The sequence below is a fragment of the Castor canadensis genome, chromosome 3 (genome assembly GCF_047511655.1).
Source record: "Castor canadensis chromosome 3, mCasCan1.hap1v2, whole genome shotgun sequence".
In the NCBI taxonomy this organism is placed as follows: domain Eukaryota; kingdom Metazoa; phylum Chordata; class Mammalia; order Rodentia; family Castoridae; genus Castor; species Castor canadensis.
In genome coordinates this window covers 136,754,456-136,781,306 of record NC_133388.1, presented here as the reverse complement: position 1 = coordinate 136,781,306, position 26,851 = coordinate 136,754,456, and the positions used below count along the sequence as shown (strand labels likewise).

The window sequence follows — 26,851 nt, the reverse complement described above, 5'->3', positions numbered from 1 at the left end:
TAGATTACTTTTGGGAGTATCGACATTTTTACTATGTTGATTCTACCAATCCATGAGCATGGGAGATCTCTCCACTTTCTATAGTCTTCCTCAATCTCTTTCTTCAGAAGTGTATAGTTTTCCTTGTAGAGGTCTTTCACATCTTTTGTTAGGTTTACACCTAGGTATTTGATTTTTTTTGAGGCTATTGTAAATGGAATTGTTTTCATACATTCTTTTTCCGTTTGCTCATTGTTAGTGTATAGAAATGCTAATGATTTTTCTATGTTGATTTTATATCCTGCTACCTTGCTATAGCTATTGATGATGTCTAGAAGCTTCTGAGTAGAGTTTTTTGGGTCTTTAAGGTATAGGATCATGTCGTCTGCAAATAGGGATATTTTGACAGTTTCTTTACCTATTTGTATTCCTTTTATTCCTTCTTCTTGCCTAATTGCTCTGGCTAGGAATTCCAGTACTATGTTGAATAGGAGTGGTGATAGTGGGCATCCTTGTCTGGTTCCTGATTTTAGAGGGAACGGTTTTAATTTTTCTCCGTTAAGTATAATGCTGGCTGTAGGTTTGTCATATATAGCTTTTATAATGTTGAGGAACTTTCCTTCTATTCCTAGTTTTCTTGGAGCTTTTATCATGAAATGATGTTGGATCTTATCAAAGGCTTTTTCTGCATCTATTGAGATGATCAAGTGGTTTTTGTCTTTGCTTCTGTTAATGTGGTTTATTACGTTTATTGATTTTCGTATGTTGAACCACCCCTGCATCCCTGGGATGAAGCCTACCTGGTCGTGGTGAATAATCTTTTTGATGTGTTGCTGAATTCGATTTGCCATTATTTTGTTGAGGATTTTTGCATCAATGTTCATTAAGGAGATTGGCCTATAGTTCTCCTTTTTGGAGGTGTCTTTGCCTGGTTTTGGGATAAGTGTAATACTGGCTTCATAAAATGTGTTTGGCAGTTTTCCTTCCCTTTCTATTTCATGGAACAGTTTAAGGAGGGTTGGTATCAGTTCTTCTTTAAAGGTGTGATAGAATTCAGCAGAGAATCCATCAGGTCCTGGACTTTTCTTTTTGGGGAGACTCTTGATTGCTGCTTCAATTTCATTTTGTGTTATAGGTCTATTCAGGTGATTAATTTCCTCTTGGTTCAGTTTTGGATGATCATATGTATCTAGAAATCTGTCCATTTCTTTTAGATTTTCAAATTTATTTGAATATAGGTTCTCAAAGTAGTCTCTGATGATTTCCTGGACTTCCATGGTGTTTGTTGTTATCTCCCCTTTTGCATTCCTGATTCTACTTATTTGGGTTTTTTCTCTCCTCATTTTAGTCAGGTTTGCCAGGGGTCTATTGATCTTGTTTATTTTTTCAAAGAACCAATTTTTTGTTTCATTAATTCTTTGTATGGTTTTTTTGGTTTCTATTTCGTTGATTTCAGCTCTTATTTTTATTATTTCTCTCCTCCTATTTGTTTTGGGATTTGCTTGTTCTTGTTTTTCTAGGAGTTTGAGATGTATCATTAGGTCATTGATTTGGGATCTTTCAATCTTTTTAATATATGCACTTATGGCTATAAACTTTCCTCTCAAGACTGCCTTAGCTGTGTCCCATAGGTTCCGGTAGGTTGTGTTTTCATTTTCATTGACTTCTAGGAACTTTTTAATTTCCTCTTTTATTGCATCGATGATCCATTCTTCATTAAGTAATGAGTTATTTAGTTTCCAGCTGTTTGCATGTTTTTTGTCTTTACTTTTGTTGTTGAGTTCTACTTTTACTGCATTGTGGTCAGATAGTATGCATGGTATTATTTCTATTTTCTTATATTTGCTGAGGCTTGCTTTGTGCCCTAGGATATGATCTATTTTGGAGAAGGTTCCATGGGCTGCTGAGAAGAATGTATATTGTGTAGAGGTTGGATGAAATGTTCTGTAGACATCTACTAGGTCCACTTGATCTATTGCATATTTTAGATCTTGGATTTCTTTATTGAGTTTTTGTTTGGATGACCTATCTATCGATGATAATGGAGTGTTAAAGTCTCCCACAACCACTGTGTTGGCATGTATATATGCTTTTAGGTCTTTCAGGGTATGTTTGATGAAATTGGGTGCGTTGACATTGGGTGCGTACAGATTGATGATTATTATTTCCTTTTGGTCTATTTCCCCTTTTATTAGTATGGAATGTCCTTCTTTATCTCGTTTGATCGATGTAGGTTTGAAGTCTACTTTGTCAGAGATAAGTATTGCTACTCCTGCTTGTTTTCGGGGGCCATTGGCTTGGTAAATCTTCTTCCAGCCTTTCATCCTAAGCATATGCTTATTTCTGTCGGTGAGATGAGTCTCCTGTAAGCAACAAATTGTTGGATCTTCTTTTTTAATCCATTTTGTCAAACGGTGTCTTTTGATTGGTGAATTAAGTCCATTAACATTAAGTGTTAGTACTGATAGGTATGTGGTGATTCCTGCCATTTAGTTATCTTAGTTGTTTGAAGGTTTGATTGTGTGTACCTAACTTGATGTTACTCTCTACTGTCTTGCTTTTTCTTATCCTGTGGTTTGGTGCTGCCTGCCTTTTCATGGTTAAGTTGGGTGTCACTTTCTGTGTGCAGGATCCCTTGCAGAATCTTTTGTAATGGTGGCTTTGTGGTCACATATTGTTTTAGTTTCTGCTTATCATGGAAGACTTTTATTGCTCCATCTATTTTGAATGATAGCTTTGCTGGGTATAGTATCCTGGGGTTGAAGTTATTTTCATTCAGTGCCCGGAAGATCTCACCCCACGCTCTTCTTGCTTTTAATGTTTCTGTTGAGAAGTCTGCTGTGATTTTGATGGGTTTACCTTTGTATGTTACTTGTTTTTTCTCTCTTACAGCCTTCAATATTCTTTCCTTAGTTTCTGAACTTGTTGTTTTAATGATGATATGTCGTGGAGTAGTTCTATTTTGATCTGGTCTGTTTGGTGTCCTGGAGGCCTCTTGCATCTGTATGGGAATATCTTTCTCTAGATTTGGGAAATTTTCCGTTACTATTTTGTTGAATATAATACGCATTCCCTTCGCTTGCACCTCTTCTCTTTCTTCGATGCCCATGATTCTCAAGTTTGGTCTTTTGATGGAGTCGGTGAGTTCTTGTATTTTCTTTTCACAGGTCTTGAGTTGTTTAATTAATAGTTCTTCAGTTTTTCCTTTAATTACCATTTCATCTTCAAGTTCTGAGATTCTGTCTTCTGTTTGTTCTATTCTGCTGGATTGGCCTTCCGTTTTGTTTTGCAGTTCTGTTTCATTCTTTTTTCTGAGGTTTTCCATATCCTGGCTGTTTTCTTCTTTATTGTTGTCTATTTTTGTCCTGAGTTCATTTATCCATTTATTCATTGTGTTCTCTCTTTCACTTTGGTGTTTATACAGTGCTTCTATGGTTTCCTTTATTTCTTCTTTTGCTTTTTCAAATTCTCTATTTTTATTGTCTTGGAATTTCTTGAGTGTCTCCTGTACATTTTGGTTGACCCTATCCAGTATCATCTCTATAAAATTCTCATTGAGTACTTGTAGTATGTCTTCTTTTAAATTATTCTTGTGGGCTTCCTTGGGTCCTTTGGCATAGTTTATCTTCATTTTGTTGGAGTCTGGATCTGAGTTTCTGTTCTCTTCATTCCCCTCTGTTTCCTGTACTAATATTTTGCTGTGGGGAAACTGGTTTCCTTGTTTTTTCTGTCTTCCTGTCATTGTCCTTGGTGTTGTTACTGTCCCTGTACTGTGTGTAATTAAGTATTTTCTAGCTTGTAATAATAACAATGGTAATATTGAGAATGGAAGAGTGAGCTGAGATGGAAAGCAAGAAGTTAAAGAAAAGAGGAAAACAAATATACAGACAAGAGGGAGAAAGCAGAACAAGGTATCAGACAAGAGAGTTTCAAAGGTATAAACAGGGAGTGTTAGTGTACTAATCGACAGTAAGCTGAACAGACAATAGAGAGACAGAGAGAGGATTGAAAATCAAAGATAAAAAAATAAAAAATAAGTATATGAAAGTAATATCTATTTATAAAAATGAATTAAAATAAAATGGAAAATAGAAAATTAAAAAAAAAAAAACCAAAAAACTTCCAAGTTTATATGCAATGCAATTTCAGTCTTAATAATTTGGATGTCCGTCTTAATCTCCAGTCCTGGAGTTGGTGCCTCAGATGTTGTTCTGTAGTTGTCTCATCAAAGGGGATGCATAAAGTAGAACAAAACTACACTCACACACACACACAAGAAAAAATTTAAAAAAAGCCCCACCAAGTGTCCCCAGTTCAAATGCAATAGTTTCAGTAAGTTTTTCGGCTTGCAGGTGTAATTCGGTTGTTCTCTCATCAAAGGTAGGGAGAAAAAGAAAAAAAAGCGTCTGGAGGCAGTTCTGAGAGTGGTATCTGCGACTGTGGCTTGCCTGCCTGCTGCTCTCAGCCTGTAGCTGGCGGCGTTATTTATGCAGATCTCTGGGGTGAGCTAGCACTCACCTGGTCCCACAGGCTTTGTTTGCTCAGAGTTCTGTGTGGGAGCCTCTGCTACTGGCTTTCCCCTTTCCAAGCACTGGGAAAGGTGCCACTGCCCCGCGTTGTCAGGCCTGCGTGTTTGTTTACAGTTCACGTGGGAAGTGGGTCTTCCCTCCTCTCACACGCGTCCCGCCCCTGGTTGCTGGGCGCGCCCCGCTCCCGCCAGAGCCTCTCCGGCCCGCCCGGCTCGTTTATTTACAGTCCCAGGAAGGGTTCCCTTCCCCCAATCTTCAGCGCTCAGGGCGCCCCACCCTCTTTCCAGCGTGTCTTAACTGTTCTTATTGCTTAGTACTCAGTTTCTCTTTTTTTTCCCGGGTGGAGGTCAGTCTGTCCAGGGGTCTATGCTGCTCTGGCCCAGGCTTGTCTGTGGGGGAACCGCGGTACCGCGAAGCTCACTGGTCCGCGTCTTCCCAAGCCGTATGGACACCAGCCACTGGTGGCCCTGGGGGCCTCCTCGGTTCTCCGTTTAACGTGAAGTGGAGATTCTCTGCGCCGGCTGGAGATGTGGAGGAGTCAAAATTATGCCTTTTCTCGGTGATTATGCCTGCAAAGTGTGTCTCCAGCGTCTCTCCAAGATTTCACTATAGGAGGGTCACTTTCTGCTTCCTACCTCTAGCCGCCATCTTGGAATTCTCCATGACCTTTCTCTCTTATAACTAATTTTGGTTTGAAGTCTACTTTGTCAGATATGAGTATAGCTATTCCTCCTTGCTGTTGGACTCCATTTTCCCAGAAAAATTTTTTCCAGCCTTTTATTCTAAGCCTATGTTTGTCTTTGCCAATGAAGTGAGTTTCTTGTAACAAATGGTCAGGTCCTGTTTTTCAGTCCAGTCTGTGTCTTTTAATTGAAGAATTGACACCATTAACATTCAGAGTTATTATTGAAAGATATGTAGTAATTCCTGCCATTTTATTATATTGTGGTGCTTGATTCTTCCTTACTCTTCATTTGCTTACTCGTTGAATAATATTTATTCTTTTGTTGTTGGTGGTGGTGGTACTGGGGTTTGAACTCAGGGCCTTATGCTTGCTAGGCAAGCCACTTGAGCATCTCCTCCAGCCCTTTTTTTGTGTTGGATATTTTTGAGTTAGAGTCTCTTGCAAACTATTTTCCCAGGCTGGCCTCAAATCACAATCCTCCTGATCTCTGCCTCCTAAGTAATTAAGATTAGAAGTATAAGCCGGATTGGCAGTTAACTTATTTCAGGGCTTGAAATACATCATTCCAAACCTTCCTTGCTTTTAAAGTTTCTGTTGAGAAATCTGCTGTTATTCTGATGGGTTTGCCTCTATACCTGACTCTGTGTTTCTCTCTTGCAGTTTTCAGTATCCTTTTCTTATGGGGGAAAGGGGTAAATATGAGTAATAGAGGGTGTTAGACTGATTAAAGTATGATATATTTGCAGGTAAAATACAAAGGCAAACCCCCACTGAGCAATGAATAGACATTTGGACAATGAAGGATAGGAATGTAAAGCAGGTCGTGTAAAGGGGAGGATACTGTAGGAGGGGGAGAGCGAATGGAAAAGGTGAAGGGGGGTGAATGTGATTGATGTCTTTTCTACACATGTATGAAAGTGGAACACTAAAATCTGTCAGTTATTTTGAGAAGGAGGAGGGAGAATGATGGAGGGGCTGAACCAGACTGGGGTACATTGTATGCATATATGGAAGTGTTATAATGAAACCCCTTGTACAACTACTACATACTAATAAAAATGTTCTAAAAAGAATCTCTATAAAGTAGGGCAGAGGAAGATTTGATAAAGGTGGCAATGTGATTTTTAAAAAGTCCTTTCCTTCTTCTGTGTGTCTAATGTTTTAATTATAATATGATGTGGGGAGGTTCTTTTCTGATCTTTTCTGTTTGGAGTCTTAAATGCCTCATGTATCTGAATGGCCATCTCTTTCTCAAGATTTGGGAAGTTTTCTGATATTATTTAATGAATATGTTTTCAAGGCCTTTAACTTGCACCTATTCTCCTTCTTCTGTGCCCATGATGTCTCAGAGTTTTTACATGTTCTGTTCATACTTATTCAGGTTTTTTCTCTGTCTTCATCTGCATGTTATAATGTATCTACCTTGTCTTGAAGCCCTGATATTTTATCTTCAATTTGATCCAGGCTACTGGAGAGACTTTCAAGTTTTTTGACTTACTGAGCTTTTCATTTCCAAAATTTCCATTTGATTTTTAGATCATTTTTAAAAATTCTTTGAAATTTCATCCATTTCACTGTCAATAGTGTTTGTTACAGTGGAGTTGTTGAGTTTTGAAAGAGTCACATTGCCTTGTTATCTTATATTTCTTATGCTTCTATATTGGCTTCTGTGCATCTGAAGCCAAGTTTTAATCACTTGTAGCATTTCAGTTGAAATAGTCTCAATGTTAAGGCATGAGAGTGTAGGGGCCAGGCTGAGGTGCTATTTCTCACCATGGTACCTGGGGTATGGTTCAGTAGCCAAGCATTCACCCACATGCTCAGTGTTCCAGGCCTGATCCACAGTACTGCTCAGATGGAGGTAAACTATCTGGAGTCTCTTGGAGAAGGGTCAGTTGTCCATTTCTGGGTTGCTTTCACTGTAGAAGTTTCTCTTCTTTGTATACTAGGAGCCACTGGTGACTGCAGGCAGCTTTCAGCCTATAGGCTGGGCAGGTTCCTACTTGCTCCACAAGCCCTCCAGTTTGTGTTTCTGGTGCTACAAGTATCCAAGCCCCATTATGACTCCTGAATGCATCAGAGAGTTGGGGGAGGAAATAAAGCACTGAGTTCTGCACTGAATGGGGAGATCTAGGGACTTAGTCACCATGCTTGCTGGTCTCAGTACTTACAGACCCCATCCCGAAGTGTACCTCCATATGGGGAGGAGAACACTGGAAGTCTTGTGATTCAGAGGGTCCATATTTGGAGTCCTCAAACCAGTCTGGGAGTTAACACATGCAGGTCACATTTCCCTGAGGGAGGAGGGAAGGAGGCTGTGGAAGTCATGTGATTTAGGCCCACTTGGCAGCAAACACATGCTGGGATGTAATTCCTGGTGGTGGGTCTCCTTACACTTCCCCGTTGGGGAGAGGTGGCTGTGGAAACCACATGATTTGGCAGCCCTGGGTGGGGCCCTGAGACTTGCTTGTCATCAGACACATAAGGATGCAGTCCTTAGAAGTGTGCCTCAGTGCTTTAGACCCTGCCCAGCAGTTCACCTCCCTCTTGGAGGGATAGAGAGGCTGTGGAAATTAAATGACTCAGAAGGCCTTGTCTCTAGGCCTTCAGATTCACCTGGTAGCAAATACATGCCAGCATGCAATCCCAGGGGGCAAGTCTGGATGCTTTCAGGCCCTGGCCAACAGTTCACCTCACTGTGGGGGTAGAGGAGGCTGTGGGTATTATGATTTGGAGGCTGTGGGCTGAGGACTCTAACCTACCTAATAGCCAACATAAGCAGCTAGGAAACAGGCCGTGGTGGCTGAATACTACATCAGCCACAGTCTCAGTGCCAAAACCCTCAGATGATGAGACTCACTCCTCCCCACAGAGGGAAAGGCCTCCAACACCCCACCCTTCAATATCAGAGCTCCCTGTTTCTCTAGGACTACATAACACCCTGTCTTCACGATCACCTCTCATGGCCATCTCTTACCTAAACACCAAGGTAGGGTGTCTCAAGACTTCCCTGAGCTGTGATTGTTCCCTGTTTCCAAGCTCCCAGAGTATCTCAGTCTCAAACAATAGGCCCTCTCTCAAGATGGCACCTCGCTGTAGCCCTTTAAGATTATGGGAGTGACAGAATGTCTAGGTTCATCTTCCACACTGGGGCAGTCACTGTCTCCAAGTATCCACACTGAACTGAAGGCTTGCAGGAGGTATAGGCTTATCTTGCAGCTAGAATTGTTAGTCTGTCACCAGAGCCATCTGACTTACTGTATGAATGTGTCTACAACTTTCTCTTTCCTTCCCTGCGAGCCAGGGTTGGAAATTGGAACTGTTTGCTGCTTTCCTGTTGCCTTGGTTTCTTTGTGCTTTTCTGCTTTCTCACCTCTTTTGTGATTCCTGATGCCCTTCCTCTCTGTCCTCAGAATATCCTCTTTTGTGTTACCTGACTCTTCATAGAGTCAAAATGGTGGATGCTTCTAATTTACCATCTTTTTTTCCTCCTCTCAAGTTTTAGTCTTTCAAGAGAAAAATCTGGTGGTATTAGGGTTTGAATTCATGGCCTTATACCTAGTAGGCAGATGCTCTACCACTTGAGCTATGCCTCCAAGATTGTGTTTGTCTTTCTGTAAACACTACCTATTCTGAATAATCTGTCATTGTTTCCTTTAAAATTCTTTGTCTCTTCTCTAAATAATGATGGGGCTAAGTTATACCAAAAGTTCACCCTACAAATCCTCAGTACTTCATAGAAAATACCAAACAAAAATGCCATTTTAAAAGAGGTGTGAGGTTTTCTCCCTTTTAGAATGTAAACTCATCATGATAAGGGACAGTGTTTTCTATATATTCTGTTGTACCTGTATGTTGTAAATGCTAAATGAGTATTGATGGTGGGAGGCAGGAGTCTTACTGAGAAGGGTGAGAAGCTGAAATCCCAAATGCTGTTTTGTTGCTTGTTTTATTCTGATCTGATTAAATTGGGAAATACCTGCCTTTTTGGACAATTGCTCCAATACTACATCCAAGTAAAAGTGCAGTGGAGGCCTTGGGGGGGGGTCTGTATTTCTAGGAGAAAAATCTTGCATATTTTAAGACAATATAACACATCTTCATTCACAGCTCTTTAATTCTGCTGACCCCCATTCCATGGAGATGAAATAGACATTTTTATAGCTAAAAATAGACATTTCTGTAGCTGAAAGAGAATCTTTTGTAAACAATACTAGTAGACTGAGGACAGGATCTCATCTCATTCAAGTAATTTATAAGTAAAATCTGAAACTTGTGACATTTGCCTATTGGCTGCTTATATGCATTAGTCATTGCTAATAAACTAGTTTGGTTTTGGGGAGAAAAAAAAGAGAAAACTCTCCTTTGGTACCTGCCTGACTTTGATCACATTCTAGTGTCTTAAAATATTTTTTCTTTTGTCTATATCTTACTGATATCTGTAAGAGGCCATGTTCAGAGAATTCATTCTTCATTACCATAAGCTAAAATTCTATCGGTTTTTTAAAATATCCATTGAATCAACACATTAATTAGTAACTTGTAATCTTGTCATCTAGCCAAAGAAAATAATTCAAAATATGAGAACATCTGTAACATAAAGATAGTCATTGCATAATTGATTTTTAAGACATTGCCTTAAACAAAGAATCCATTCTCACAGTTTTTGAGGCCAGAAGTCTGGAATCAAGTGTCAGCTGGATTGGTTCTTTGTAGAGGTTCTGAAGAAGAATCCATTTTGTACCTGTTTTGCAGCTTCTTGTGGGTAGCAGTTCTTGGTATTCCTTGGCTTTTCATCATTCCAATCTCTACCTTTGTCTTTACATGACCATCTCTTCTGTGTCTGTGTATTACTTTTTGCTCTTTAAAGAGACTTGCTATTGAATTTAGCTTCTACCCTAAGTCCAGGATGATTTCATCTTGAAATCCTTAATTTAATAGCATTTGCAAAGACCCCATTTTCAAATGAGGTCACATTCAAAAGTACCAGGGCTTAGCACTAGCAGATCTTTTAGGGGCTACCATTCAGCTCACTTTGTGACTCTTGTTTTCTGAAATGTGAATCTGAGTATTTATTGCTTTCATCACATTTGGGAAATTTTGGTCATATTTTCTTCAAGTAATTTTTCTATTCCTTTTTTTTTCTTGCCTCTTCTGAGGCTTTACTTATGTGCATCTTTGATACTGTCTCAGAGTTTCCTGAAACCATTTATTTCTCTGACCCACAGATTGTATAATTTCTGGCTATTGAGATGTTTACTGACTCCTCTTTCTCCCTTCATCCACCGAATTTTTTTCCTTTGAATATATTTTTTATTTCTAGAATTTCCATATGGTTCTTTTTTAATAGTTTCTGTTTCTCTGTTGAGATTTCCAAGCTATTCATTCGTTATAGACATCCTTTATATCCTTGAAAATATATAGTGCATTAAAGACCTTTTCTACTAATTTCAATGTCTGAGTATATTGAATTTGGTTTCTATTGTTTTCCCTTCTCTCAAATATGAGTTGCCTTTTCCCATTTATTCTAGGTTAAGTAATTTCAGATTACATCCTGACTCTTGTGAATGACACATTATAGAGATTCTGGATATATTATTCTGAGTAGTTTCCAGTTTGTTTCTGAGACACCTAACCTGTCTGGATTCAAATTCCAAATTTTGTCTTAAATTTTGTCCAATTTTGGCTTCTGGTTCTCATCAATTTCTATATCAAGTGCTGCAAAGAAGAATCTGGTACAGTTGGAGTTTAGGTGATTATTGCTCCCTTTGAGGATAGTCTTCAGTAGAAACTTTTTTTGTGTGTAGTACTGGGGCTTGCTAGGAGGTGTTCTACCACTTAAGCCATGTCCCCTGCCCATTTTTGCATGTTACTTTTTAAGTAGCGTCTCTTGTTTTTGTCTGGGGCCTGCCTCATACCATGATCCTCTTATCCATGCCTCCCCATACTAAGATTACAGGTATGAAACACCACTGTCTGGCTTATTTATTAGGGGTGGGGCAGTTCTCATTAACATGTTGCCCAGGCTGACCTTGAACCATGATCATCCTGATCTCTGCCTCCTCAGTAACTTGGATTACAGATGTGAGCCATCATACCTTGCTCTCTTGGCATTTTTGACAATATTGATCACTTAATTCATAGAATGTTCTTGAATGTTTTCCTGATTTTTTGTTATGATTGAATTGAGGATGTATATTTTTACAAGAATATCATAGAAAGGATGTACCCTTCTGAATGCTTTTGATTTTTTTTTTTTTTTGTCGTACTGAGGTTTAAACTTAGTACCTCATGCTTGCTAGGCATATGCTCTAGCACTTGAGCCACTTCACAAGCCCCTGAATGCTCTTTATGTGCCTCAATTTATAATTGTGTTAAACAGTTCCTCCACATACTTTTGAGAATATCAGACCATATTATACTTCTTATATATACATGACAAACATAATTTAGAAAATTAAAGAATAGAAGGAAAGTCTATTTTGTATTTAGCATCATTTTTAGTCTTTTTCTGGGTTCTTCCTTAAACATGGTATTTCAAGATTCCTGCTTTTATCATTTCCTTTCTGTTTCAAGAATCTAACTTTAGTCATTGTTTTAGTATAGATACACTGGTAACAAACCCTCAGTTTCCTTTCATTTGAGAATGTTTTGGGTTCCCCTTCATTCTTCAAGGATATTTTTGCTGGATATAAAAAATTATGCATTGACAATTCTTCAGCACTCAAAAAATGTACCAATTTCTCCTGGCCTCTATGGTTTCTGTTGAGAAACTGCTGATACTCTGCTTTCTTTACCTCTGTAGGTGAGGAGTTATTTTTCACTGATTCCAAGATTTTCTTTGTCTTTAATTTTCATAAGTTTGATAACTTTGTGTCTCAGTGTGGGTTTCTCTGTTTTGCCTCATCATTCCTTTTCTGGTCCATTGGTGAGAGAGAGAGAGAGCTTTCTTAGGGTATCTTCCCCCTAGACCCATTGGCATTTCCAAATTGCTGGTTTCTTTGAATGCAGTCAGGATATATAAGGTAAAAAGAGAACCCAGGAATTTATCACTGTGTGATTCCTTGAGTTCTGAAATCTCTAGTTGGTCTTCTTCCTTCTCTCCACTTTTCTTTTTATTTTATAGTTTTTACATTTACTCACATGTACATACATTGTTTGGGCTACCTCCCTCAGGCACACACACCTGCTTCCTGGCAGAACATGTTCTGCCCTCTTGTTCTCTGGTTTTGTTGAAGAGAAAACATAAGAGATAATAAGAAAGACGTAGCGTTTTTGCTAGCTTGAGATAAGGAAAGCTATATAGAGGGATTCCCAGTGTTGCTTCCATGCACATGTGTATTGCAACCCACATTGGTTCATCTCTGCCAGACCTCTTCACTTACTTCCTAGACTACTTCCCGTAGTGGCCTCTGCCAGTTTAAGATCACTATATTCACTTCTATTCAGTGAGCACATCAACCACATTCAAGTTTTAGGTTTTCTTTTCTTTCCCTATTCTTCCATGTGTGTTCTCTCCTTAGTGTGTGACCCATGTTCAATAATATTACTGCATTTGTTTTAGGTTTATAATCCACATAGAACATGTGATTTTTGGCCTTCTTGAGCCTGATTAACTTTGCTTAAGATGATGTTCTCCAGTTCTATTTATTTACTTGTGAATGATACAATTTCATTCTTCATTGTGGCTGAGTAGAATTCCATTATGTATAAATACCATATTTTCTTGATCAATTCATCAGTAGTGGGATATCTTGGCTGTTTCCATAATTTGGTTATTGTAAATAGTGCTGCAATAAACATGAGTGTGCAGGTGCCTCTGGAGTAACCCGAGTCACATTCCTTTGGGAATATCCCTAGGAGTGGGATTGCTGGATCATATGGCAGGTCTATGTTTAGTTTTTAAGAACCAGCATATTGTTTTCTAGAATGGTTGCAGTAGCTTGCATTCCCACCAGCAGTGTACGAGGGTTCCTTTTCCCCACATCCTCACCAACACCTATTGTTGGTGGTGTTTTTTTTGTTTTTGTTTTTCTGAGCACTGGGAAAATCCTAGCATTACTTTATTTTTTAAATTTCTTTTATTCATATGTGCATACAATGTTTGGGTCATTTCTCTCCCCTTCCCCCCGCCCCCTCCATTCCCCCACCTCCTCCCTCTCCCCCCCTACCCCCTCGCTACCAGGAAGAAATTATTTTGTCCTTATCTCTAATTTTGTTGAAGAGAGAGTATAAGCAATAATAGGAAAGATGAAGGACTTTTGCTAGTTGAGATAAGGATAGCTATACAGGGAGTTTACTCGCATTGTTTTCCTGTACATACGTGTTACATTCTAAATTAATTGTTCTTGAACTAACCTTTTGTCTAGTTCCTGGCCCCTTCTCCTGTTGGCCTCTGTCGCTTTAAAGTTTCTGCATTAGTTCCTTTGCATTGAGGACATCAAATGCTATCTTGTTTGTTTTTGGGGGAGTGAGGGGGGTTCTTGCCTATCCTAATACCTCCCTTGTATGCTCTCGCCTCATCATGTGATCAAAGTCCAGTCCCCTTGTTGTGTTTGCCCTGGATCTAAAGTCTGCATATGAGAGAGAACATACGATTTTTGGACTTCTGGGCCTGGCTAACCTTGCTCAGGATGATGTTCTTCAGTTCCATCCATTTACTTGCAAATGATAAGATTTCATTCTTCTTCATGGCTGAGTAAATTCCATTGTGTACAAATACCACATTTTCTTAATCCATTCATTGATAGTGGGGCATCTTGGCTGTTTCCATAACTTGGCTACTGTGAATAATGCTGCAATAAACATGGGTGTGCAAGGGCCTTTGGAGAAACCTGTGTCACATTTCTTTGGGAAAGTTCTGTTTATTTCACTTGCCCATTTCTTTATTGGTTTTTATTAATTTTGGGAGAATTTAGTTTTTAAAGTTCCCTATATATTCTGGTTATTAGTCCTTTGTCTGATATGTAGCTGGCAAATATTTTCTCCCACTCTGTGGGTGTTCTCTTCAGTTTAGAGACCATTTCTTTTGTTGAGCAGAAGCTTTTTAGTTTTATGAGGTCCCATTTATCTATGCTATCTCTTAGTTGCTGTTTTGCTGGGGTTCCATTGAGAAAGTTTTTGCCTATACCTATTAATTCCAGAGTATTTCCTACTCTTTCCTGTACCAACTTTAGAGTTTGTGGTCTGATATTAAGATCCTTGGTCCATTTTGAGTTAATATTGATATAGGGTGATATACATGGATCTAGTTTCAGTTTTTTGCAGACTGCTAACCAGTTTTCCCAGCAGTTTTTGTTGAAGAGGCTGCTATTTCTCCATCGTATATTTTTAGCACCTTTGTCAAAGACAAGTTGGTTATAGTTGTGTGGCTTCATATCTGGGTCTTCTATTCTGTTCCACTGGTCTTCATGTCTGTTTTTGTGCCAGTACCATGCTGTTTTTATTGTTATTGCTTTGTAATATAGTTTGAAGATGCATATCATGATACCTCCAGCATTGTTCTTTTGACTGAGTATTGCCTTGATTATTCGTGGCCTCTTGTGTTTCCATATAAATTTCACAGTAGATTTTTCAATCTCTTTAATGAGTCATTGGAATTTTGATGGGAACTGCATTAAACATGTAGATTACTTTTGGGAGTATAAACATTTTTACTATGTTGATTCTACCAATCCATGAGCATGGGAGATCTCTCCACTTTCTATAGTCTTCCTCAATCTCTTTCTTCAGAAGTGTATAGTTTTCCTTGTAGAGGTCTTTCACATCTTTTGTTAGGTTTACACCTAGGTATTTGATTTTTTTTGAGGCTATTGTAAATGGAATTGTTTTCATGTATTCTTTCTCAGTTTGTTCATTATTAGTGTATAGAAATGCTAATGATTTTTCTATGTTGATTTTATATCCCTCTACCTTGCTATAGCTATTGATGGTGTCTAAGAGCTTCTGAGTAGAGTTTTTTTGGGTCTTTAAGGTATAGTATCATATCGTCTGCAAATACGGATATTTTGACAGTTTCTTTACCTATTTGTATTCCTTTTATTCCTTCTTCTTGCCTAGTTGCTCTGGTTAGGAATTCCAGTACTATGTTGAATAGGAGTGGAGATAGTGGGCATCTTGTCTAGTTCCTGATTTTAGAGGGAATGGTTTCAGTTTTTCTCCGTTAAGTATAATGCTGGCTGTAGGTTTGTCATATATAGTTTTTATAATGTTGAGGTACTTTCCTTCTATTCCTCGTTTTCTTAGAGCTTTTATCATGAAATGGTGTTGGATCTTATCAAAGGCTTTTTCTGCATCTATTGAGATGATCAAGTGGTTTTTGTCTTTGCTTCTGTTAATGTGGTTTATTACGTCTATTGATTTTCATATGTTGAACCACCCCTGCATCCCTGGGATGAAGCCTACTTGGTCGTGGTGAATGATCTTTTTGATATGTTGTTGAATTTGGTTTGCCATTATTTTATTGAGGATTTTTGCATCAATGTTCATTAAGCAGATTGGCCTATAGTTCTCTTTTTTGGAGGTGTCTTTGCCTGGTTTTGGGATAAGTGTAATACTGCCTTCATAAAATGTTAGGCAGTTTTTCTTCCCTTTCTATTTCATGGAACAGTTTAAGGAGGGTTGGTATCAGTTCTTCTTTAAAGGTCTGATAGAATTCAGCAGAGAATCCATCAGGTCCTGGACTTTTCCTTTTTGGGGAGACTCTTGATTGCTGCTTCAATTTCATTTTGTGTTATAGATCTATTCAGATAATTAATGCCCTTTTGGTTCAGTTTTGGATAATCATAAGTATCTAGAAATCTGTCCATTTCTTCAAAAATTTCAAATTTATTTGAATATAGGTTCTCAAAGTGGTCTCTGATGATTTCCTGGACTTCCATAGTATTTGTTGTTATCTCCCCTTTTGCATTCCTGATTTTATTGATTTGGATTTCTTCTCTCCTCATTTTAGTCAGGTTTGCCAGGGGTCTATCAATCTTGTTTATGTTTTCAAAGAACCAACTTTTTGTTTCATTAATTCTTTGTATGGTTTCTATTTCTTTGATCTCAGCTCTTATTTTTATTATTTCTCTCCTTCTATTTGTTTTGGGATTTGCTTGTTCTTGTTTTTCTAGGAGTTTGAGATGTATCATTAGGTCATTGATTTGGGATCTTTCAGTCTTTTTAATATATGCATTCGTGGCTATAAACTTTCCTCTCAGGACTGCCTTTGCTGTGTCCCATAGGTTCCGGTAGGTTATGTTTTCATTTTCATTGACTTCCAGGAACCTTTTAATTTCCTCTTTTATTTCATCAAAGACCCATTGTTCATTAAACAATGAGTTGTTCAGTTTTCAGCTGTTTGCATGTTTTTTGTCTGTATTTTTGTTGTTGAGTTCTAGTTTTAATGCACTGTGATCAGATGGAATGCATGGTATAATTTCTATTTTCTTATATTTGCTGAGGCTTGCTTTGTGCCCTAGGATGTGATCTATTTTGGAGAAGGTTCTGTGGGCTGTTGAGAAAAATGTATATTGTGTAGAAGTTGGATGAAATGTTCTGTACTTGATCTATGGTATGTTTTACATCTAGGATTTCTTTATTGATTTTTTTGTTTGGATGACCTATCTACTGATGATAATGGGGTGTTAAAGTCTCCCATGACCACTGTGTTGGAGTTAACATATGCTTTTAAGTCCTTCAGGGTATGTTTGAAGAAATTGGGTGCATTTAGGTTGGTAGCTGTTATTTCCTTTTGGTCTATTTCCCCTTTTATTAGTATGGAATGTCCTTCTTTATCTCATTTGATCAATGTAGGTTTGAAGTCTACTTTGTCAGAGATAAGTATTGCTACTCCTGCCTGTTTTCAGGGCCATTGGCTTGGTAAATCTTCTTCCAGCCTTTTATCCTAAGCCTATGCCTATTTCTGTCGATGAGATGGGTCTGTTGTAAGCAACAAATTGTTGGAGCTTCCTTTTTAATCCAGTTTGTCAAACGGTGCCTTTTGATGGGGGAGTTAAGTCCGTTAACATTAAGTGTTAGTACTGATAGGTATGTGGTGATCCCTGTCACTTAGTTGTCTTAGTTGTTTGCGGGTTCGATTATGTGTAGCTAAATTGATGTTACTCTCTACTTTCTTGCTTTTTATTTTCCTGTGGTTTGGTGCTGCCTGTCCTTTCATGGTTGTATTGGGTTTCACTTTCTGTGTACAGAATCCCTTGAAGAATCTTTTGTAGTGGTGGCTTTGTGGTCATACATTGTTTTAGTTTCTGCTTATTATGGAAGACTTTTATTGCTCCATCTATTTTGAAAGATAGTTTGCTTGGTAGAGGATCCTAGGGTTGAAGTTACTTTCATTCAGTGCCCGGAAGACCTTACCCCAAGCTCTTCTTGCTTTTAATGTTGCTGTTGAGAAGTCTGTTTGTATGTTATTTGTTTTTTCTCTCTTACAGCCTTCAATATTCTTTCTCTAGTCTCTGTACTTGTTGTTTTAATGATAATATGTCATGGGGTAGTTCTATTTTGGTTAGGTCTGTTTGGTGTTCTGGAGGCTTCCGTACCTGTATGGGCATAGTTTTCTCTAGATTTGGGACATTTTCTGTTATTATTTTGTTGAATATAGCACACATTCCTTTTGCTTGCACTTCTACTCTTTCTTCAATGCCTATGATTCTCAGGTTTGGTCTTTTGATGGAGTCAGTAAGTTCTTGCATTTTCTTTTCACATGTCTTGAGTTGTTTAACTAACAGTTCTTCGGTTTTTCCTTTATTTACTATTTCATCTTTGAGTTCTTAGCTTTCCACATGACATGCACTGTTACAAGCTTTCCCCATGCCAAGGTTGCTGAGTGGGGGCCACCACTCCTGCCTTCTCTGGATTTGTTTATTTACAGTTCTCGTGGAGAAGAGCCCCTCCCCCTTCTCTGGTGGAACTGCCCTCAGGACAGCCACTGTTACAAGCTTTGCCAGCTCCAAGGTTGCTGGGCGGGTGCCCCCCCTTCCTGCCTTCTCCGGCTGGCTTATTTATTTGCCGTTTGCGTGGGGAGTGCCCCTCCCCCATTCTCCGGAGCTCAGGGTGCCCCACCTCTTTGTTATGTGTCTTTTTTTTTTTTTATTAAGTTGCTTGTTTATTATCCAGTTTTTGGTTTTGTTTTGTTTTTTCTTTTTTTCCTGGTCGAGGGTCAGTCTGTCCAGGGGGCTATGCTGATTTGTCCCAGGGAGTACCGCATGCCAGTTATTTGCTCACCCGGTGGTCTCTTAACAGGGTAGGAGCTGGTGTCTGGTGGCACAGGAGCACTTCTGATTTTAACGTGGCAGGGAGATGCTGTGCACGGGCTGTAGTTGTGGAGGTGTAGGAGTTTTGCCTCTTCTTGGTGGTTTTTCCTGCTAGGTGTATTTCCGGTGTCTCTCCAAGAGTTTACTTTAGGAAGCACGCTTTCTGCTTCCTCCCTCTAGTCTTTGGTGGTGTTCTTGATGCTAGCTATTCTAGCAGGGGTGAGGTGGAATCATAGTCTTCTTTTGCTTTATGCAGAATGTTCACAGGTTTTACTTGTACTTAGTAGAACAAATAAATTCATTTCATTTTAACTGGGAGCAGAAGTTGTAATTGATCTGTTTATTTTGAGTGTAATTCTGTTTTAAATATAAATATATGTTGCCTGTCTGTACAATGTGTAATTCTTGAGTATAAAGCACATAGTTCTATATTGTTGTAAGTAATCAAATGCCATTAATTAAGCCAGTATATAATGAAAAGATTTATAAGGTCTTTGTTTTGAATCCCACTTTTTAAAGTGCTAATATAGAAATTCCAATACCTGTTGCTCGTACTGAAAGGAGAGTTTGCATTAGTCTAGCTTTGAAGGTACAGTGATTGCCTATAAAGTTGCAGTTTTCCTTTCTAAAGAGTTAATTCTTTCCAATGTCCTCTAGAATTTGGAGTGGCTTATTTTACTTATGTAACTGGATCCATGTTGGTTTGTCAAAATTTAAGTACCCACTACAAAAGAAAGAAGCTACTTTTCTAGTAGAAAACTGACTGTTAAAAATCACTTAGCTGACGTCACATCTTTTGTTCCCATTTGTTAGATCATTTTTATCTGTGGCTTATACTAGAAATAAATCTTTATACATCACATGGACATCAAATATAAACATGTAACTTTGAAAGCTTATCCCATAGAATTTCTAGAAGATAGAAAAGATCATTGTAAGGTGAGTCTCAGTTTGTGTCATGTGATTTCATTCATTCATTTATCCCTGTCCCCCTAGAGGCATTAATGTGACAAGCCTATTGCATGCAGAGTGAAACAGACTGCCATCAACTACTGGTATGTTACTAAGCATGTTGAGTATGTATTTACATTTCCCTTACAAAGAAATGATATGGTGTTAGTTTGTTAGTTATGAAGAGAATGAGGGGAAAAACTTTAGAGGAAGTTAGTAACAGACATTACCTTAATTAATAGTATTCTTAAAATTGTATGTTTTGTCATATCTTTTATTAGATTATGACAGGTTGCATTATGATAGTAATGAAGGATAGCTAGTATTAATTTTATTATTAAACACTAACCATAAACCAGCTGCAGTTCAATGCTTTTCATAAGCTAATTTTATTTATTATAAATTAATTACACATACTTATGTATCACATACATAGATCCTAATATAATTTACCATCAAGTAATATAAAAAAGTAATTAAGGAATGTTTTAAGACTAACTTAATCTACTTATTTAGGTTAATATTTATGAAGCAGATCTGTTTCATGCCTTGCTAAGAACTTGCTAATGCTATTTCATGTTAATAAAAGATTTAAGTCTCTGATATAGCTGGTGTGCAAACTGCAAGAATCATGCATGTTTTATGCATCCTAAGATTTATTGCTAAGCTGTTGCTCCTTAGCCCCTTGCTGTCTTGCCCTTTCTGGGTAGGGCTTCTGTGCATTAGCCTCAGTAGCATTGCTCCCTGCTGATATAAATACACTCATGGTTAATGAACCTGAGGTGTGCTAATCAAACCTGTGTTTTATTGACACAGTGACTGTATTATTATACTACATGAATGTTCAGCCCTTTCTCTTTCCTTAATGGTCTAATGAGCTACTTGCTTTAAACCCAAGTCTTTTCTACACCCTCCTCATTTTGTCCTGTAGGAGGTGGCCATTCAAAACATCTAGACAGGAACTTAACCAGTTAGTTCCCTGCTGACATTAGTAAAATACATAGTAGTCCCTCAGCATCAAGGAACTTCAGACCTGCAGGGAACAGTTCGACTCCATTGTTTTTGGTTTTTTTTTGAGATAAAGGAGTAATTTTTGTTTGGATTGCCTCTCCCATTTTCAAGTAGGCTTAAAAAAATCCACATAACCTAACTTTTATGTAAATTATTCTAAGTATTTTATTTCTTAAATTGTATGAGTAGTTGAAGTGATTTGTCCCTCTCTTTTGGAAAAAAGAAAACTTTAGACTAGCAAGGTAAATATCAGAATGTACAATTATAGTATCTTACCTGGGCTTTTTGAATTGCAAATCAAACTGGGAAACTTATTTTAAAATAAAAATTACTATAGGTTTGCAAATTTCAAGTGAAATCATGTTATTTAATTGACATATTAGAATTTATGTCTCACCTTTTAGTGAAATAAATTTTAGTACTTTTTATAAATTCAGGAGAAAGAAACAAAATGTCAATTTATAGTCATTGATGGTATTACAAACCCAGAACAAGTGTTATATCAGTTGCTTACATTTTAGAATATCAAATGTAGCAAAACAATGTGACTTGTAAACAATAAGTCTTTAAAAACAAGGAAGATGACTTTTGTAGTCTAAAACTATTCATTTTTCTTCTATCAAAATCAAGGTCCTATGACATTATACATGGGAATTTTTTGAGTTACAGTTGTGGAAACACATGGCTTTGTTCTAGCAGAAAATTTCTGACTAGTCCCTTAAGATCTGTGCATTACAGTACATAATGAATTTTATTGCTCTAATTATTTAAACAGTGTTTTAAGACTCCTGGTTCCTGATAATGCTTTGAATTGTAGATTTAAAAGGATGAACTTCAAAATATCACCTGTTTTTTCATTCACCATTTTATGAATATTCCTGTTTTTACTTCCAAGAAGAAAATATATCATGGTTGTTATTATGACTCATTGATGAAGTATGTAAAATATGACTTTTTTCAAGCCTTTTATCAGCATATTACTATGTTTTGTTTAATTTGAAATTGGGTCATCAAGCAATAGTTTCATGGTTTTTTTTACATATTTTTTGTAGTTTACTGGGTAATCTCAGTGCAGTGGGGCGAAAACATGAAGTGATTTTTATTTCTTCAGTTACCTCTTGTATGCCCTGCCAAATCTCCAAATCATATTTACTAGTGCTATCTTTGGCAAGTCCCAAGTTTGCTTGTTACCTTTAGTTTTTAAAAATCTAGTCTAAGGGCTGAAGGGCGTGGCTTAATGGTAGAGTGTTTTGCCTAGGGTTCAATCCCTAGCATGAATAAGTAAGAATTAAGTAATCTAGTTCTGTGTGAAACTACAAGTTCATATTCTTCTATTGCAAGCCATCAGTTTTGGCTCAACAGATTTAGAGGAGGAAGCATACATATACAGTAGTCTCTTTCTCTACTACTCCTGCTCCAGGATTTGTGGCTGATGAGGTGAGGGCTTGACCTTGTTCTGAGACAGCTGCCTTCACACTCACCTCTGTTTTCCCTGCCTTACTCCTCTCATTATGGGAGGCTTAGTTGGGACTAGCTGAGGGAGAGGTGGCAGCTTAGCCTGTTTCATCTACTGCTGACTTCCTCATGAATGGTGTCTATGATTTTCCTGAGGTGACGGTCAGTTTTTCCCAGCTCCCTCTGACCTTGAGGGACAGACATGTTTTCTTTGGGCTTTACCATGGTTGATGTTCCTAACTGCCTCTGTTGGTGGGTGTCACTTGGTCAGCTTGGGTTGCTCAGTGATTTCTGCCAAGATTCTCCTTCATTCCCTATAAGGGCCATGGGAATCTGGGTGACCATGTCTTCCACTGTCCTTTTTGTTTTTTCAGGTATACTCCATGCCTGGGACTCCTTGAACAGGCTCTCAGATATCTGCAAGCCTGGTCTCTGTGTCTTCATATGCTTCCAAACTGCCAGGAACATACTGTAAACTGAGGAGACCTACAGGTTCTATTCTTAGATACCTCCCACCAGGGAATGAAGTGTTAGTGTTGCCATTGTGCATATTCCCACTCTGTCAGCTGTTCTCTTTGAGCTACCTTACTTACTGGAAATACTTTATATCTCATACGATTGACCATCCAAAATAATCCCCTCCTCTTTCCTCTCTGTCCCTATTCCTCTGTGTATTCTTTGTGGTTGGACCAGTTGTGCTGACTCTTATAAGGGATTGGGAGAAGAGAATAAGGCCTACCCCTACATATTGGCAGCTCTTCAGAGTTCCTTTGTGATTAGTTATGGGTCTTAGTGTCAGTTCTGGGCAACAGGAAAAACATCAGGATTAGGTTCCTACTTGTGTGATAAAAAGCCATCGACATAAGCTACAGTCTGGGGCTGGTAAGAAGTCCTCAGGGACACAGGTTCCTTCTACCTCACCCTGAAGCATGTCAAGGTTTCTTCACGGCCAAAAATGGTAAAATAATATCTGTACTCCAACCAATAGGCTGGTAAAATGGGGAAAGGAGAACAGCAAGAGGCACACACTTGAAATCTCTTTTAAAGTTGCTAGGAAGTCACCACAGAATTCTTTCATTTGCATTCTTCTTAGTCATCTGGCCAGTCAAAGCTACAAGCTTGCTTGGGAAACAACAGTTTTTATTCTGATCATCCAAAAGTCCAGCTAGTCATTGCTGTGGAAGGGTACTGGAGGTTGGCTAGCAGCAGCACTATGACATCTTTGAAGTTGATTGCTAATTTCACCTTTATCTTTCATGTAAGTACACTAATATTGAATGTCTACAGGATACATAATATCATAGTACATGCAGACTCACTATAAACAGTATACAGTTAGGAGAAAAGTTAAGTCTTTCAGCTTTGATATCTGAGCCACTGATAGAAAATAAAAGGTTGAGATTTATCTTTCTGACTGGAATTATCTTATTGTATTTTTGTCCTTTCTAGTTTTCATTTTTCTAGGAGAAAGAATAGAGCTACACTAAGTCAGCTGACATAGAAGCGTGTTCACTGTCATTCTGTATATTTAGGAAAGTATCATGTTTTCATGTAGACTTTCAGTTGGTATGGAATATATTTTTATTTTATTAAACTTAAAAGAACATGTTTTAATAGCACTGTATTAGACATAATACTTTAACTGTACCATAAATGCTTGCAAACTAGACTATTTCATTGTCACCATTCAATGACTTTTGCTTAAACCTATTATGGTAAGTTTCATTTTCCCTGTCAGACTTAGCTGATGTGTGGTGAACAACACTTCTGCATTCTTGAGGTTATATACATTGATTGAGCTTTTAATTTGCTCAGGAGGTGAATTAGAACTCTTGTCAAATCTTTTTCCCCAATATTAACCTGGAAAAAATGTTTTTTATCATAAAATCTTTATTGTACTTTGGGAACAGGGCTGATACATTGACTTGATTTAAGCTCTAAACTACTTTTATAGATTTGCTGAAGGAAATTTCCCTACCTTCAGAGAAAATGATGAACATTCTTAACAGTCCTACTGGTTTAAAAAGGTGATTAAACCATTAGACTAGGATTCATACTGTGATTTTCAGTCAGATTATATATGACAAAACTGGTAAGTCCATATACTATAAAAAAGGAATATGAACATTATGAAGCAATTTGGATAAAGTTTCAGATAAGGAACATAATCTATATGTTTAATTTTTCTTCCTCAGAAATTCAGAATTCTCACATAATAAGCCTTTACTCTAAATTTATACACATCTAACAAACTGAGCAAGTTCTGGCTTAATAAAGCCAGTTTTTCCTTTAATAATATAATTAGTAGGAATCTCATTTTATTCTGTAGTCATATTTTCATTAATTTATCACAAAATAATACTCTTATTATCTTGTTAGTTTATAATGTAAAAAACACTGACAGAACTTTTTTGAGAGTAGATAAATGGAGGTATGGGAATTTTCTTAATGAGAAGATGGATTCAGGTTCTTCTTCACTCTGATATGCTCCGTCAACATGGGTGTCTTACAAGTGCTTTTAATAATGGTTAGTTTTATTTAACTGAAAAATAATAGTCCTGTAACTTTGCAAATAATTTCACTTGAATTCAATTTGATTGTAATGTCAAAATTTCAAGCAAAACATCACATGTATATTCATTGGTGATTTCGTAGGAATTGTAATGTAGAAAAAGAAGAGCGTCACTACCAGTTAAGTGGCAAGCACATACACAGAGTCAAAGATGAGAGAAAACTCAGGTTGGCAAAGTTTCATTAGAATCCTTTAAGTCCTTTATGTGTTATACATTATGAAGCGCTAGAACGTGGGCTGGTGGAGTGTCTCACGTAGTAGAATGCCTCCTTATCAAGCACAAGGCCCTGAGTTCAAGCCCCAGTACTACAAGTTCATGCCTGTAATCCTAGCTACTTGGGAGGCTGAGATGGAATGGATGGCAGTTCAAGGCCAGCCCGGGTAAACAGTTCTTGAAACCCCATCTCCAAAATAACCAGAGTGAAATGGCTGGAGGTGTGGCTCAAGTTGTAGAGCACCTCCCTACTTTGCAAACATGAAGCCCTGACTTCAAACCTAGTTCTGTCACCACCATCCCCCAAAAATGGGTATAACAGTTAGTTGTGAATTTTTCTATCATCTATAAATGAAGAACATTTCCTAACCTACGTTAAAACTTCAAAAAGACTTTAAGTGGCATTAATAAGCTTTCCATTTATATTAGAGGTTTCCAGTAAGGTTTTAAGTATTTGGAATATGTTCTGGAGAAATTATTTGAAGTTTTCTTGAAACCTACACCCTTTGTAAAAGGACCTGTTTTCATCTGGCTCCCTCTTAAAAATGGTGTTCAGCAGATTGCGTGTGTTCTATTATAGGTCCACTACTGTGATAGACAAAGTGGCAAAGAATGTGTGACCTGTCTGACCTTAGCCCCTGTGCAGATGACTTTCCATGCTATTGGAAGCTCCATTGAAGCCAGCCATGATCAGGTATAATCTGCCACTGCCATTTTGCTGCATTATGGCCCAGCTGAGAAACCGAAGGCCACCAAAATGGAAGTTTATGTGCACACATCAGCTTTGCTTTCCTTAATACATTGTCTACTAGCACCATTTGTTAGACTTTTGAAAAATTAAAATTATTTGTGTGGGGAAATATCTTAGGAGATTTAAATTATTTTCAATTTCTCCTTTATAGTTTATTATTAAATTAGAGAATTCTCTTGTAAGGAAGAAATGTCCTGCATACTTTTTAATGTTTAATAATCATACATGAGAAGCACAATCAACAGAACAATGTAGATAACACTAGAGTCTTGCTATGATACTCTCATTTGGTTCTGTTGAGGAGTTTTATATTATATAACGTATATAAAACAACCATTGTGAACTTTCAGAACCATCAGTTTAATTCCATAATTTGGGATATTGCTGAAATGAAGTTCCAGTGTTGTTTTTACTTTTAAAGCTTTTTCTTTTCTGAACTAAAACTGAAAACATGAAAATTATAGCTTCTCAATAAACAAATTCCTTGGATTTGTTTAGACAGCTGCTTGGAATCCTATTTACAAGATAATACATATTTTCAGTTGAAGTAATCATTGCATTAGACTAAACCAATGATCTAGATCATAGGATTTCTAGCTTTGAGCCAGAGTGAACAGACATACACATTTACTCTATGACTAACCAGCCGTGCTTTCTAAATTAACCATGGAAAGAACAATCATAACCCACTTCAGACTTAATCATTTTTCAATAAATTTGAGTACTTCTAATAGTCCCTAGACTAATCTTTTTTCTTTCTAAATAGTGCCTCCTGCATGAAGGGAATAAAATAATATAATGGTCCATCTTCTAAGGGCTGGGTGTGGTGTCTCAAAGCAGTAATCCCAGCTATTCAAAAGGCAGAGATCAGGAGGATCATGACCTGAGGTCATCCTGGGCAAAAAGTTGGCAAGACTGCATCTCAACAAATAAGCTGGGCATGGTGGTTCACACCTGTGATCTCAGCTATGTTAGAGGCTAAAGGTAGAAAGATTATGGTCTGAGGCCAGCCCCAGGCAAAAGGGCCAGACCCTATCTGAAAAATAACTAAAACAAACAAACAAAAAGGCTGGAGTATGGTTCAGGGGTAGAGCACCTGCCTAGCAAGCATGAGACCCTGAGTTCAAACCTAGTACCACCAAAAAAAAAAAAAAAAAACAAAAACCACACCCAAAAGTGCATCTTCTCAAACTTATAATTTGTCATTGTTCAACTTAAAACTAGACCTAGGGACACATTATTATGGGCACACCCTTACAGTTTCCAGTCCACGATGTCTCTGATCTTGTGAGTTTGCTACCATCATTTGTCAGTTGGTGGGGAGATTTTGTGGTATTTAGGAAAGAACAACTAATTAGTGGTCTGAAAAATCTGAGTTTTAGGAACTAATCATGGTCTAAGTTAGCTGTAGGGACCTGGACGGATTCTACCACTTCCTTGTCACTCATTTC

The 26,851-nt window shown here is 37.8% G+C and overlaps 1 protein-coding gene across 15 annotated transcripts in view; it reads left to right on the top strand.

Moving 5' to 3' along the window:
• Window positions 1-26,851, top strand: part of Stau2 (staufen double-stranded RNA binding protein 2) — a 316,438-nt gene that overhangs the window by 186,026 nt on the left and 103,561 nt on the right. For 13 of the 15 annotated variants that reach the window (XM_074068728.1, XM_074068727.1, XM_074068726.1 and 10 more), the window contains one exon: window positions 25,230-25,343. The exons of 1 other annotated variant lie outside the window; for it this stretch is intronic. In XM_074068728.1, the coding sequence (XP_073924829.1) occupies window positions 25,230-25,343 (114 nt within the window). Of the gene's footprint in view, window positions 1-19,442; window positions 19,502-22,237; window positions 23,122-25,229; window positions 25,344-26,851 lie in introns of all 15 variants that reach the window. One more of the 15 variants, XR_012446346.1, reaches the window with a different exon arrangement.